At 49.0% G+C, this 16156-nt stretch overlaps 1 protein-coding gene across 1 annotated transcript in view; it reads left to right on the plus strand.

The window, feature by feature from the left end:
- The window catches only part of TSHZ2 (teashirt zinc finger homeobox 2), a 288449-nt gene extending 281745 nt beyond the window's left edge, over window positions 1-6704 (plus strand). The window contains exon 2 of the mRNA XM_068987708.1: window positions 3572-6704. Coding sequence (XP_068843809.1) covers window positions 3572-6636 — 3065 coding nt within the window. The 3' untranslated portion in view covers window positions 6637-6704. The remainder of the gene's footprint in view (window positions 1-3571) is intronic.
- The last annotated feature ends 9452 nt before the right edge of the window (window positions 6705-16156 follow it).

Below are 16156 nucleotides of genomic sequence, written 5' to 3' on the forward strand. Positions count from 1 at the left end.
AGCGACTAGTCAGGCCTTGGGCTAGGCACTGAAAATAGAGAGGCGAATAAAACCTGGCAGTCATTAACCGAAAAGACTGAGCAGCAGCCCTCCTGTCCCCCTCGGGGTCTTCACCAGCTCTGTGTGTGGGTGTAGATGCTTTGTTTTGGTGATCCTTTCACTCATAGGTGAGGTGACTATATGTCTTAACCTGGAACAGTCCTGGCCAATCTGTATCCTCCCAAAGTATGAGTAGTAAAGCCTTTTTAATTTTCAAAAGTGACTCTGCATTATGGGCAAAATTTGCCTGATTCTTTGCAGTATTTTGCTTGGCTCTGTAACAAGTCATTTATTGATGTTGTGAATAGACCTTCTCCTTCAGCTTAATGCTATGACTGTTTTTGCAAACATAAAAACTAGTCCAGAAAAAAAAAAAATGCAGTGCGAATGGGGTGGGGCTATCTCATTCAGTTGTTCTAAGCTAGAGTTTTCTCGGGGCTTTATGAGTCGTAAAGAACCTGCTTGCCAATGCAGGAGACATAAGAGACTAGGGCTCAGTCCCTAAGTCGGGAAGATCCCCCGGAGGAGGGCACAGCAACCCACTGCAGTGTTCTTGCCTGGAGAAGCCCACGGGCAGAGGGGCCTGGCGGGCCACAGTCCATGGGGTGGCACGGAGCCGGACACGCCTGAAGTGACTCGGCACACACACAGCACAGGATTTCCTTGCAGGTGGTGACCACTTAACTAATGATTGTCTAGATTGAGGAGCTTTTTTTCCTTCAAATCAGTTTATGGAACTAGAGACCAGCAACACCAGTTGAATGAAAAATCCACTTGCTAGGGAGGGAAAGCACGACACCGATGGCAACAAAAACGAATGAGCAGGACCGCAAACCAGGTGGCGAGGCTGAGTGCTCGCACTTCCTCTGTCTCATGGTAGACCCTTAAAACCACGGCCTCTAGCCTCCATTATTCCCAGAACTCTCCCCTCGGAGGCGGTTATCTGTTCAGAGACATCTCAAGGAAATCTCCACCTTTAACCTTTGGCTCTCTGCAAAGTCTCCTTATTCATTAGGTTGCTAATGAAAAGAGAGTGGAGCCTGGTGGTGACGACCGCGGACTCTCCCATCACACAGGGTGGGTTCAGGCATGACCTTGCAATGCTAACTTTGTGGCCTTGGAAAATCTTCTTAACTTCAGAGCCTCAGTTTCTGCATCTGTGAAATGAAAATAATGATAGTCCCTGCTTCATACAGATATTGATAAAAATGAGAGAATGTATTTAGAGAGAATATTTACTCACAAACATTCTTCATCTTCAGTGTGGTCCATTTATATACACATGGAATACACACACGATGGAATACTGGTAAACCATGAAAAAGAATGAAATATGGCCATTTGCAGCCACATGGATGGACCCAGGGTTTATCATACCCAGTGAAGTAAGTCAGACAGAGGAAAACAGATGGTAAATGATATCCTTTATAGGTGGAATCTAAAAACCAATACAAATGAACTTATTTACAAAACAGAAAGAGACTCACAGACACAGAAAACAAACCTATGGTTACCAAAGGGAAATCGAGAAAGGATAAATGAGAGGTGCGGGATTAACATGCACACACTCGTACACGTGAAACAGGTGACCCACAGGGGCCTTCTGTGCAGCACAGGGAATTATATGCAATATCTTGTGATAACCTGAGACGGAAATGATCTAAAAAGATGTGTATATATATATATACAAATGCATATAATGAACCATTTTGCTGCACTCCAGAAACTAACACAATATTGTAAATCAACTACAGTTCAATTTAAAAAAACTAATTTTGGAAAATAAATGAATAAAAATCTGAAAAAAAAATATTCTTCATGTTCAGCCTTTGGAGCCCTTGGAGCTCCTGACTGCAGGCACTTTCCTTCTAACAATGCCCCGTCTCTCCTCTCCCCCTTTCTCACAGGAGAGACCTCCCGTGCTTGGTCACCCCTTTTCCGAGTATTTCCACTGGTGAACGGAAATAGAGCCATTGCACAGGGGAATGCCCCCGAGCGCCCGCCTGCACTGAGGGGGGAGACGGAACCTCACAGGGAAACGACTGCATTGACGTCGTGCAGCCCGTGCAAACCTAAGACCAAATGTCTCTTGCTTTGGTACAACTTAGGTTGCATTTTATCCACGTGGCCCTGAAAAGGCCAGGTGCAGAAAATGAGGACCTGGGCATAAACAGCCACATTCCTCATCTCCCTGATGGAGATTTGCCTATCAATTCCCTTCGCACCGGCTCTCTCATGCCTTCATTTTCCCTACGCAATTACTGGCCCTAAATCCTTTCTGAGAAAGGGAAGCATGCATCCCCAATAGCATTTTGCATCCACAAATCAAACTTATAATTGGCATCTCATGACGGGGACCCACAAATCACAGTGCATTTGAAATTACAGGCACAAGATCGAGAGGGCACTTTCAGCCTTCTCTGAAAAGGTCTTCATAAACCTGTTTGAGAATAATAGAATAGTTCCCAAATCTCCCATTCTAACACCATTTGCTATTATTTCAAAATCATTATATTTGCTGAGCTTACATAATCTTTGAGCTATCAGTGGAAGACTTTATTTGATACTCCATAATCTCTCTTCCTGCTGTGCGACTCTCTACAAATGAAGCCGTTGTACCCAAAGAGACACTGGCTCTCAAATATACAATGGCTGTGCATCCAAATTACTTCGGAGCACTCAAAAATGATCTACTAAGATGACTGCATGCCAGCAGGGTCAAATGTCACAGCAAACCTTACCATGAAGATGCCAAGGGTCCTCTGAGTTTGCTTATGAGCCAACGTCCTCTTGTAGAGATACGTCTTTGATAGGATTTGAATTTCAGTCCAGCTTTCCTGAAAGGCATGCGCGTGAATTTAGAGACTGTCCCGTTACAGAAGTATTAGAATGATAGCCCTTAAACACTGAAATGATTAAGTTGGGATTCTAAGCATTTATAAAGAACGCTTGTTGCTGTTCAGTCACTAAGTCTTTGTGACCCCATGGACTGTAGCCCACCAGGCTTCTCTGTCCCTCACTGTCTCCCGGAGTTCACTCAAACTCGTGTCCATCGAGTCGGTGATGCCATCCGACCATCTCATCCTCTGTCGCCCTCTTCTCCTTCTTTCAATCTTTCCCAGCATTAGGGGCTTTTCAAATGAGTCAGTTCTTCACATCAGGTGGCCAAAGTATTGGAGCTTCAGCTTCAGCATCAGTCCTTCCAATGAATAGTCAGGGCTGATTTCCTTTAGGATGGACTGGTTGGATCTCCTTGCAGTCCAAGGGACCCTCAAGAGTCTTCTCCAACACCACAGTCCAAAAGATGACCCTGCCAGTCATCTGCTGGGTCGCCAGTGGATGCCAGTTTTCTTTTAAGAGGCATCAGGTGGCACAAAGGGCATCATGGGCTTTTTCCTCTATTCATTGCTCATTGTTCATAAAAGCGTCAACCGTTCACTCCATGCGGGAGGCACTTGGTCTGAGCGGGGAAATGGGGGTGGACTGTGTCACCCGCTATTGTTATCTCACGTCTTCTCCTCTCCTCTCACAGGCTATGCCCAGGAGGAACAGCTGAAGGAAGAGGAGGAAATCAAAGAGGAGGAGGAGGAGGAGGAAGACAGTGGTTCGGGAGCTCAGCCTCAGGGCAGCAATGACGCGGGGACAGACGAGGAGCTGGAAATGGGCCCCGAGCAAAAGGGCTGCTTCAGCTACCAGAACTCTCCAGGAAGCCACCTGTCCAACCAGGACGCCGAGAACGAGTCCCTGCTGAGCGATGCCAGCGATCAGGTGTCAGACATCAAGAGCGTGTGCGGCCGAGATGCCTCGGATAAGAAAGCCAGCGTGCACCCCAAGCTTCCAAACGAAGCCCACAGCTGCATGGATAAGATGACCGCCGTCTACGCCAACATCTTGTCCGATTCCTACTGGTCGGGCCTGGGTCTCGGCTTCAAGCTGTCCAACAGCGAGAGGCGGAACTGTGACACCCGAAACGGTGGCAACAAGACGGATTTCGATTGGCACCAAGATGCTCTGTCCAAAAGCCTGCAGCAGAACTTGCCCTCGAGGTCCGTGTCGAAGCCCAGCCTGTTCAGCTCGGTCCAGCTGTACCGGCAGAGCAGCAAAATGTGCGGGACTGTTTTCACCGGGGCCAGCAGGTTCCGGTGCCGGCAGTGCAGCGCTGCCTACGACACCCTGGTCGAGCTGACCGTCCACATGAACGAAACCGGCCACTACCAAGACGACAACCGCAAAAAGGACAAGCTCAGACCCACGAGCTACTCCAAGCCCCGAAAGAGGGCTTTCCAGGACATGGACAAGGAGGATGCTCAAAAGGTCCTGAAGTGCATGTTTTGCGGTGATTCCTTTGATTCCCTCCAGGATTTGAGTGTCCACATGATCAAAACAAAACATTACCAAAAAGTGCCTTTGAAGGAGCCAGTCCCAACCATTTCATCAAAAATGGTCACTCCCGCCAAGAAACGCGTCTTCGACGTCAATCGGCCGTGCTCCCCGGATTCGACCACTGGGTCGTTTGCAGACTCGTTTCCGCCCCAGAAGAACACCAGCCTCCAACTGTCTTGCAACAACCGCTATGGCTACCAGAATGGTGCCAGCTACACCTGGCAGTTCGAGGCCTGCAAGTCCCAGATCTTGAAGTGCATGGAGTGTGGGAGCTCCCACGACACTCTGCAGCAGCTCACCACCCACATGATGGTCACCGGTCACTTTCTCAAGGTCACCAGCTCCGCCTCCAAGAAAGGCAAGCAGCTGGTGCTGGACCCACTGGCCGTGGAGAAGATGCAGTCATTGTCAGATGCCCCAAACAGTGATGCCCTGGCTCCCAAGCCATCAAGTAACTCTGCCTGTGACGGCGCAGCCTCCTCGACGGAGATGAAGGACAGCAAAAAGGAAAAACCAGAGGAGATCAACAAGGATGAGAAGGTCATGAAAAGCGAGGACTATGCAGACCCTCTCCAAAAGCCACTAGACCCTACGATAAAGTACCAGTATCTGAGGGAGGAGGACTTGGAAGATGGCTCAAAGGGCGGAGGGGACATTTTGAAGTCTTTGGAAAATACCGTTACCACTGCCATCAATAAAGCCCAGAACGGGGCTCCCAGCTGGAGCGCGTACCCCAGCATCCACGCAGCCTACCAGCTCTCGGAGGGCACCAAGCCTTCCTTGCCTATGGGCTCCCAGGTTCTGCAGATCCGACCCAACCTCAGCAACAAGCTGAGGCCGATCGCACCCAAGTGGAAAGCGATGCCGCTGGTGTCCGTGCCTGCACACCTGGCCCCCTACACGCAAGTAAAGAAGGAGCCGACAGACAAAGAGGAAGCGGTGAGGGAGTGTGGGAAAGAGAGTCCCCGCGAGGAGGCGTCCTCGTTCAGCCACAGCGAGGGGCACGCTTTCTCCAAAAGTGAACCGCCTGCGGAGTCCAAAAAGGCTGAGCCGCGTCCCCCGAAGGAGGAGGACAAGCTGATGAGAGAGGGCGGTGAGAAAGAGAAAGCCCCGGCTTTGGAGCCGGCGTCTCCGCTCAGCAACGGCTGCGCCCTCGCCAACCCTGCAGCGGCCCTGCCGGGCATCAACCCGCTCAGCGCCCTGCAGTCTGTCCTGAACAATCACCTGGGCAAAGCCACGGAGCCCTTGCGCGCACCCTCCTGCTCCAGCCCAAGCTCAAGCACAATGTCCATGTTTCACAAGCCGAGCCTCAGCGTCATGGACAAGCCAGTCCTGAGTCCCCCCTCCACGAGGCCGGCCAGCGTGTCCAGACGCTATCTGTTCGAGAACAACGATCAGCCCATCGACCTGACCAAGTCCAAGAGCAAGAAGGCCGAGTCCTCGCAAGCTCAGTCCTGCACGTCCCCGCCCCAGAAGCACGCCCTCTCCGACATCGCCGACATGGTCAAGGTCCTCCCCAAGGCCACCACCCCGAAGCCCGCCACCTCCCCCAGGGTCCCTCCCGTAAAGCTGGAGATGGATGTCAGGCGCTTCGAGGACTTGTCCAGTGAGGTCTCCACCTTGCATAAGAGGAAAGGCCGGCAGTCCAACTGGAACCCCCAGCATCTTCTGATCCTGCAGGCTCAGTTTGCCTCCAGCCTCTTCCAGACCTCGGAGGGCAAATATCTGCTGTCCGACCTGGGCCCCCAAGAGCGGATGCAGATCTCGAAGTTTACGGGACTCTCGATGACCACCATCAGCCACTGGCTCGCCAACGTCAAGTACCAGCTTAGGAAAACGGGCGGGACCAAGTTCCTAAAAAACATGGACAAAGGGCACCCTATCTTTTACTGCAGTGACTGTGCCTCCCAGTTCAGAACCCCGTCTACCTACATCAGTCACTTAGAGTCCCACCTGGGTTTCCAAATGAAGGACATGACCCGCCTGGCCGTGGAGCAGCAAGGCAAAGCGGACCAGGAGCTCTCCCGGGTGTCGTCGGCTCAGCGGTCACCGGAAAGCATAGCTGGCGAAGAGGACACAGACTCTAAATTCAAGTGTAAGTTGTGCTGCCGGACATTTGTGAGCAAACATGCAGTAAAACTCCACCTAAGCAAAACGCACAGCAAGTCCCCCGAGCACCATTCACAGTTTGTAACAGACGTGGATGAAGAATAGCTCCGCAGGTATGGGTTTGCTCCCAGGTGCTTGTGCCGGCGACTGTGTGAGGCGCTTCTAGAAGGGAGATGGTCCTATTTAGAGGCAGCTGACCTCTCCCTACCGCGAGAGGACTGTAGCCTACTGGAATAGACCAGAACATAAATAAGTCCATCCATTCTCTCAATGTCTGCAGTTTAGCATTGGGGAGCAGAACAGAAAGGACTTGGCGAGTCGGAGCTCACAGGTTACTGCTTCTTGATCCATGGTCTCCTTAGTGACCCAGGGCCCAAGTCTCAAGGTCCCGTTAAGGCTCTGCCTCATTGTAATTAATAAGCACCGACTTCTCTTATTATCCCATTTCCCTACCTCCCCTTCCTAGAGCCATGCTAATGACTTATAAAGTGATGAAAATTTTAAAGAAGAAATAGTGAGCAAGAGAATAAAGACTGTAGAGTTCCTGGGGGCAGCCACTCGACAGATTTCTTAATCAACTCATGAATAGGTTAAAGCTGGCTCTATCATTATTAGTTGTAATTAATGCTTTTGGCGGCTTATTTGCAGCAATTGCTACCTTCCACTGCCCTCCCCCTCAGATTTGTTTATTTCCTGTGCCTTCGGTTTCCTGTGAAAGGGCATGTGCCCTGTAGTCGGATGGGAGGAAAATACTCTTCTCTGCAGGACACTCAGATGAAACGAGGGGAAGCTTATTTTCTTCCCGGTCTTTTTGTTGCTCTTAAGTTAAAGCTAATATCAGAGCCCACCTTTAGCAAAGGTGGATGCAACGTATGGCTTGAGACTTTATTTTACATAAAGAAGCAAAAGGCACACTCTTTGCCAGTGCACGGAGGGTCCCACGGCTTCGAGATAATTTGCATCACGTATTGTCGAAGTTCCATGCCTGGCAGAGTCAGCAGGGCCCAGCCGATCTTTGTCACCTTCAGGAAGGCAGACAGATTCCAAGGTCAATACCTTGGCAGACTAGTCACACCAGCCGTTTTCAAATACTGGGCATAAACAAGGCGGAAATTATTTTCGTCGCCCTTTGTGTATTTTCTCTCCTTCCTTCCCTCTCCTCTCCGGCATGATACCGCCCCCATGTGCTAGAAACTCCCACACAGATATCAACTGTCCTGCACTCTGGGCTGCAACCCAAAATGAGACCCCACCTGACTTAAAACTCTGGCACTTGCCAGCCCAGTTTGTGACATGCTAGGTTACAGATTAGTCTTTTTAGTTACATATGCAATAAGATATGAATAGCTAATAATGGCATGCAGTTGACCCTTGAATAACGCAGGGGTTAGGGGCATCAACCCTCTGCACAGCAGAAAATCCGTGTGTACCTGCTAGTCGGCCTCCCCATGACCGTTCCTCCGTATTCCTGCCTATCCTGTATCCGAGGTCCCACACCTGTGGATTCTACTGACCCAGACTGTGTAGTACTATAGTATTTACCTGTACTTTTGAAAAAACTGCACTTATAGGTGGCCTCCTTAGGTTCAAACACATGCTGCTCAGGGTCAACTCTATAAGCCCTCCCCTCCCCCTACCGTCAGAGCACTTGTTAAACAGATTTCAGACCAAGCCATCACGCGACCAGCAGGAGCAGAGTTGCAGGTGGGGACGGGTGTGACTAGGGTGTGGATGTGGGCTCACTTCACATCATGCAGGAGGATTTACTGAATGTGAGCACGGTCAGAATGAAACAAGGGGTTGAAACTGGGAACTATCCCCTCAGTGAGATGGTCTAAGAGCCCCTGGTGGCAGGGGAACCCGTCCCATCGCGCAGACGGCTCTCTGGGCCCACATGATGACCTGGGTTTCATTTGCATGTTTTTATCATGATAATTAAAATGTGTTCCTGGCAGATTCTTCTCTTGCTTTCTAAGCATGGTTTGTTCAGCTCACACTATATTGAAAGAAAAGCTGAAATACATCTATTGAATCTTCATGTGAGCTTGGGGTTCCATGACACCTGTTTATTTGCTATACAATGTTTTAAATTTTATGTAACTTGCTATTATGCTTTCCTGGTCCTTCAAAAAAGAGAAAAAACAAAAGGTGGATACACACAGAACGTACATAGAGAAATGTTTCCAGTCGCAGAGTGGTAGGTCCAAGCCTGATGAAAAGGACAAATAGGTGTGTCTATCTGTGCTACAATAAAGACCAATTTTCCACCTTTTCCATGTTAGGTCTGTAATCATTTTTTAAATTAATATCATAGTCAAAACATTACAATATGTAGATACAGAATAAGGAGAAACAGAAAGCCTCAGTCAAAATCTGAAACACACATACCTGTTCTAGGGAAGCCAAGAAAACCCAGTAAGTGGGGAAAACCTATGCAAAGGGACCTGATGCTCTTTAGTCGTGGCCAACTCAAAGGTACTTAGAAGTCTATTAAATACATAGATAGGCTAGCTCTTGTCTCATCCTTCTGCGTCCGTACGGAATAAATATTTCTGATTTGGACCTTCAAAGCGCCATATTACAGAATTATCATTATATGAAAACAAAGCTCCCTTCTTAGATAAACACTGGTGTGCTGTGATTCTGACAGCGGATCGCAGAAAAACAGGTTGAGTGTTCGGGAATCATTCAGACTGTATGCGCCACGTGCACCTAAAAAACGGTGGTCACGTCAACACTGAGGATGCCCCCGCCTGCCCCACAGCTCCCACACCTGCACAGAGGCAGCTTTCTGGGGCTCTGGTCAGCTGCAAACGACGCTCCTCCGTGACCCCAGGGCCCTCTTTGACAACAATATGCATGCAAATCCTTGCCCACTGCTCAGAATGATGCTTATGTGTTGCCAAATGATCACAAAATGAGATCACTGCTATCTGGAACTCTAATTTCAGTTAGGATGCCTGATCACACGAATTGTACAAAAATGACATGTCATTTTGGGAGAGATGGTCAAGGTTTTATGGAAATTTTGAGAGTTTTACAGTATCTATGTTCTATCCCCTGGAGAAGGAAATGGCACCCCACTCCAGTACTCTTGCCTGGAGAATCCCATGGACAGAGAAGCCTGGTGGGCTGCAGTCCACGGGGTCGCAAAGAGTCAGACACGACTGAGCGACTTCACTTTCACTTTCATGTTCTATGCAAGATGGGAATTTTGACCTGAATTTTATTTCTTTTCTTAGATAGGTCTTTTTTAAAAAAAAAAAATGATGTCTTAAATTCTATAAAATTCTCTGCCAAATATTAAATGCAACTTTTCATGAGAAATTAGTTAGAATATGTTTAATGTGCATCCCTAATTTAGGACATAAGTAATCTGAGATGATTTCAGTAGATATTTGTATATACCTTTAAAAACCACATGCTCTTGAAAATCAGAAATTAAACAAAGAGCAAATCAATGAGTCTAAGATGCATAAGGACTTGAAATTATAGTCATTACCGCAGTGCACAAAAGCGTACAAGTTTAGCGTCACACCTAACCTTGAAATTGATAGAGGGGATGAATTCTAGTCCAATAAGCTGCCACCTTTGTTGTGGATGATTTGATAAAATCCATGTTCAGGGTGAACAGCATGTGAGGTTCCCAGATAAAATATAGGGTGTCCAGCTAAACTAGCATTTCAGGTAAATGACAAATACGTTTTTGGAATAAGCATGTCCCAAATAGCACATGGGCCATTTATACTAAAAAGTGTTCATTGCTTATCTGAGGTTTAGATGTAACTGGGCATTCTGTGTTTTTATTTGCTAGACCTGGCAACCCTAACACCAGGGGTTATATGGAAGCCTGGGAAGAAGAAGATGGGCTGGGCTAACCCATGGCTGGGCTTCTCTTGTGGCTCAGTGGTAAAAAACCTGCTTGCCCGTGCAGGAGGCTTGGGTTCCATCTTGGGTTGGGAAGATCCCCTAGAGAAGGAAATGGCAACTCACTTCAGTATGCTTGCCTGGGAAATCTCATGGACAGAGGATCCTGGCAGGCTACAGTCCGGGGGTCGAGAAACAGTCGTACACGACTTAGCAACTAAACAACGGCAAGCACCTCATGGCGATTACAGGCACCAATCTTGCCTTCATCTCGTAAACAACAGTCTTTCCTTCCTTGCTCTTCCTTCTTCCGCCTGCCATTCCTCCCTGCCTGCCTGCCTTCCTCTTTCATCTTTCGTCAAATATTGGCTGTGCCTTTACTGTGCACCAGACTCTATTAGCAAAGCAGTGTAGACAGGAACAAACAGCCATGCCGATGAAACGTGCCAAGCTTGCAGCCTGCAACTACAGGGACACTGTTTGACCTGATTCTCGCGGTCGTATGCGGTAGGGACTGATTCAACCACGTCACAGGGGACGAAATGGAGGCAGAGAGACTCTGCATGAATTTCTCACATCTCCACTGTCTCTGAGCCGCTCTCTCTCAGTATCACCCATCGAGAAAGCCATCACTCCATGCCAAACACTGTGCTAATCCCAGGGACTAAGCTGGTGACCGACTAGGACAAGAGTCTGCATGGGCAGCTGCCTGTGCAGACAGCTCTGGGGCAGACGCTGAACAGAGCGCACAGGAGGGGCTGGTCCTGGGGGAAGCGGAGGAGGGGATGGTGGTACAGACCAGCGAGGGTCCAGGCCTGCGGGCCTGCAATCAAGCCCTAACTCCCCCACCATCTCTAAGATGTGCCCCGCTTCTGTGTCTTCGAAACGTGGACAGAATTCTCCTCTAGAGGAAAGTCATGAGATTCAAGTAAAAGTATGAATTTCTTTTCCATAAAGCCTGGTGCATAGCAGGTTCACGAGAAGAGTTAGTTCTAGGCAACAGCTCGAGGGCCCTGTCAAGCTCTTCAGCCTTGCCCAAAGTGTCCAGGACTCACAGCACATTCCCGGGTTGAGCCACTGAACGCCTAGGCAGGGGCCCCAAGGAAACGTTGCTGTGGTGTTCAGTCCTTAAGTCGTGTCCGACTCTTTATGACCCCACGGGCTGTAGCCCACCAGGCTCCTCTGTCCATGGAACTCTCCAGGCAAGGATACTGGAGTGGGCTGCCATTTCCTCCTCCAGGGGATCTTCCTGACCCAGGGATCGAACTGTGTCTCCTGCTTGGCAGGTGAATTCTTTACCACTGAGCCACCTGGGGATCCCAAGGAAACGCTGCCCTACTATTTAATGATAATGACGGCAATGACGGCTGAGACCTGTTGGCCTCTTTCTATGAGCTGGTCATGGGTACTCAGATCACCCTGATTTTGCCAAAAGCTCAGAGGCGTCTGTGGTTTGTTTAAGAACACACAGTGAGCGTAGGATTCGAGCCCCGGACGGCCCGGCACTCATCACGCTTCTCCTGCATCTCGCTTGATGGTTTCCAGGTGCGACCCAAGCCCAGGAATCCAGCCAGCAGCTCAGAAAAAAGTCTGTGAAGTGTGGCATACGTATGCAGGGATGATAAGAGCTTGCTCAGCCTCTGGAGGCTCCAGCCATAAACCAAGTGCCACAGCTTCAGGGGCTAGGGACCAACCTGGGGAAGAACCTGCATGTCCTCACCCTCTTTCATGTAATTTCCTTGTTCAGTCAAGTGATGATACATTCACCGTGGAGCATCTCACCAAGAAATGATCCAAATCCCAGGGAAAATAACTCTGTGAGAATTACTATTATTTTTAATCCTCATCTTGACTCTTATTTTGGGGAAGCAAGATGTGAAATCTGAAACAGGGCTAGCCTTGAGACCTCAGCATTTCTAACGCAGCAAGAAACAAGCGCGTTCCCTCCATTCACAGTTTCATTTCCTCCGCGCACTCTGGCTTAACCCCTCTTTTGAATCGATGCATCTCAGCCTTCGTTGCACTTTCCCCCCCATTTGGACTTCTGAATGCTCTGTCCTGACGGGTATAATTTGGTGCTTTAATATAGAGTAACATTATTTTTCATTTACTCCAATCTGCCATCAGTATCATCTTTTCATTTAACCAGATGCAATTCTTTTTTCTTTCGCTAAATTGAAAATCCATGAGCGACAGGGAGTGCAATGTTTTAATTAGCTCATATTTTTTATATGGATTTATGTCTTTAAAATACATTTGTGTAATTCTTCAGCTAAATTAAAAACGTCTTTCTGCAAAAGTGAGGAGGGGAAAATAAGGAGCTAAATTGTGTCATTAGCTTAGGTAGCTATAGATAGAGGGCCAAGGGCTAGCAGAGGGACATACCCCGTCACCGGCGCCTCTGCTCGGGCAGATCTGGAACTTGCCCTTCATTGAAAGAAGTCTTTCTCTGTAAAGGTTTTTCAAAAATGGCTTGAGGTGGGATTTTTCTTTAAGGCCCCTAGTAAGTAAACAAGCAGTTACCTTTAACGAACTAATTTGAAACTGAACCTGCCGCCAAGAAAAACAGAAGAAGAAGAAAAAAAAACAGAAGTCATCACGATAAACAGTTTTCTCCTGCATTTCTCTTTGTCTTTTTTTTTTTAAACGATCAAGTTTAAAGCATTCCGTGGTGCTTTTTTTCTACTTTATAGGAGACAAGTGACATTCCGTGGTAAATGAGAGAAAAAACCATGCAGAACTGAAATCTTTCTAATGCATTGACACCAACTTGCCCTCTATTGTTGGAAATGAGCAGGCGCTCATGATTGTTCATCAAACAGCTCCTAATGCAGTTAAAGCATTCAGCTATAATTTCTCCTTGCATTTATAATTACTGTCATAGACTGCACACCTCGGTGAGCAGATTAAAGCTATAAACTATTTAGCCGCAGCTCTAAGACGAGGAACTTGATTTGTCTGGCAGGAGTTATTTGTTAGGGAGCTTGACACTTCACATAAAAATGACTCAACGTGATGAAGAACAGTGCAGTTTTAGCAATGCAGAGGTTTTAAATCGGTCTCGCCGCCACGCCCTGCAAGCATCGCAGGGCAGTTTGTTAACAGACATGGAGGCCACAGAGATAGAATGCGTCAAGGGTACCGAAAAAGAAGAGGGTTCAGCGTGCTGGGATGCCTTTCCTGTCTCTTCCTCCGAAAGAGCAGGAGAATCTCTGCGTGTCGTGTTCTCCTGTTAAATCCAGGCTCACCTGGCAGGAGACGGGGAGGCCGCGAGCCCCGGGCGCGTATCACATGCCCGGGTTTTAGAGAACTTGGTCCTGCTGTTAAGGACACTCACTTCCCAAGCCCAGGAGTCCAGGGCGCTGCAAACTGTGCTGGTGGGTATTCTATCTGGAATGTTCTTTATCTCTTTGTTTTTGACTGGTAGGAAGCGTATATTTAGGCACAGAGGGCCCTTCTCTTGGGCTCATTCTCCAGCGGTGCCCTGAAGACTTGCGGAAACAATGGACGTGCGGATTGATCCGGGAGGCTGGCCGGGATGGGAGTGGTCAGTGCAGCTCCCTTCCCGTCTCAGCCTGAGTCCGGGATCGGGTAGACTAGCGCGCGTTCCGGGCGGCGCTCAGCACCGGGTCTGGCCCACTGAACAAGGGCGTGACTCGTGTTCCCCTCCTCTCTTGATCATCTACCTAAAAAAAAAAAAAAAAAATCCTCTTTTGTTTACTTAAAGCTTAAATCGGAATGAGGGGGACTGTGCCATTTGATTTAGAGATATAAGGAGAGCGCGCTAGGACAGATGGAAGTACAGCGGCTTTGAGGGGGCGATGAGAGCACTGGGCGGTGCTTGGGGCCCTGGAGGGGATGGCTTCCGCTCTGACTCTCCCTTCCTCTCCCTGCCACCAGCTCCCTGGAGCATCTCCATTCCCAGCAGCCCAGCCTTCCCAGCGGCTGCGCCGTGCGTAGGTGGGAAGGTCTGCCTGGTCTCCCATGCATTTCAGTGCAAATGACGAGTTGATGATGATGGTGACGGTGCTGATTTGTGGGGTTAAGAGGAAAGCTAAAAACGGGGCCTGCCATCGTGTGGCCACTCACTATTGTCCTTGGCGTCAATAGGTAGCGACAGAGGATTAACATTTATGGGGCATTTACAGCTATTGTGCTAGGCCCTTCGTGTACATAACCTCAATTCATCTTAACCCTAAGCTCTCTAAAGAAATGCCGGTGACTGGGTCCAGCTTACAAGGGAGGAAACCACCTCTCAGAGAGGGCAAGTGATTGGTGGCCTCATACAGCGAGCATGCGGCAGAGGTAGAAGTTAGGTGTGGACAAAGGACCATCTCCCTCAAGCTGGCATCTTAGATAAAAACTCTCCCATCACCTTTCAGGGATCCCCTGGGTTAGATTCTGCCAGTGCTACACCCAAGTGTGAGATGTGAATCCCGTCCGTAACTTATTTGTATGGGAGAGAAGATGAATGGGCAAAAAGAGAAAAAAAGTTTAAATATCTCGAAAGCTCAAATATTTGACATAGACAACTCCCTACCACTCGGGCCCTCCAGAAAATTGGCACTTTCAACGTGCATGGTTTTATCTGGTACTTTTTTCATCTATGGAGGAAAAAAATGATGTTTCAGGTTATGGTATTTTCAATGCTGCATTACTCGATTTCACAGTCAAATAATTCGACTTTTGTTCACCAGCGGATTTTGTCGTGTTTAATTGTTTATGGGTCCCCCCACCCCGTTGCTGCAGCCTCCACTTCCCCCTTTGCTGCCTGCCTGTGGACCCTCTGGTGTGTAGTAACCATGGAGACGGGCCCCTCCTGGATGGTGTTTTCGCTCTGGCTTAGAAGTCAGAGATCAAGAGGGACCGCGTCATCCCAGAAATGCAGGAGGATGAAGGGAGGGGGGTACTTTGGAAGCCAAGGGAAGGACCGTCACAAAATCTCAGGCGATGGAGGCTTCCTGGTGTCTAGAAGTCCTGTGAAGGAGCCCAAGGCAGAGCTCAGCGGGGAGGACCATGGGCCCTGAACTGCTGAGCTGGGCCTGGGGACCCGGTTTCCACTTTTCAGCTGAGAGACCAGGGGCAGGTTGCGTCACCTCTCTGGCCCTCAGCAGCTTCTTCTGTCAAGCGGCTGCGTGCAGGCCGGCCTGAGACCACGTCACAAGGGTTCGTATGGAAGTGTCCGCCACTCAGCCATGTCCAACCCTGTCTTTGCGACCCCAGGGACTACAGCCCGCCAGACTCCTTGTCCATGGGATTTCCCAGGCAAGAGTACTGGAGTGAGTTGCCATTCCCTTCTCCAGGGGATCTTCCCAACCCAGGATCAAACCCACATCTTCTGCATTGCAGGCAGATTCTTTACCTTCTGAGCCACATGGGAAACCCCGTTATAAAGTTGGCCTCTTTTAAAACCTACTAAGAATCCTCCTGGTACAGTATCAGGCACATAGAATTAAAGAGGGTATCTTTCATCCATGTTAAAACACAGCATCCCTAAAATTAAAGACGCATGAAAGTGCCTAACAGCTGGAATCATAACAGCAACCAGGACAGTTAGATTGTGCTGGAACCGAGTCACAAGTCCTGTCTCGGGAACAGGGAAAGACAAGATGGAGACAGTCACTGAAGAGTAAGGGCCCGTCGTGTGCTGGGGGCCGTGGCTGGGGCTGGGTTAGGGCAGCCTGGTGAGCTGGGCAGGGACCAGAGCTGCCAGTCACAGAGGAGAGACAGAGGCCTCCCGGGAGCTTGACGTCGCCCC

This window comes from Capricornis sumatraensis, chromosome 15, assembly GCF_032405125.1.
Source record: "Capricornis sumatraensis isolate serow.1 chromosome 15, serow.2, whole genome shotgun sequence".
NCBI lineage: Eukaryota > Metazoa > Chordata > Mammalia > Artiodactyla > Bovidae > Capricornis > Capricornis sumatraensis.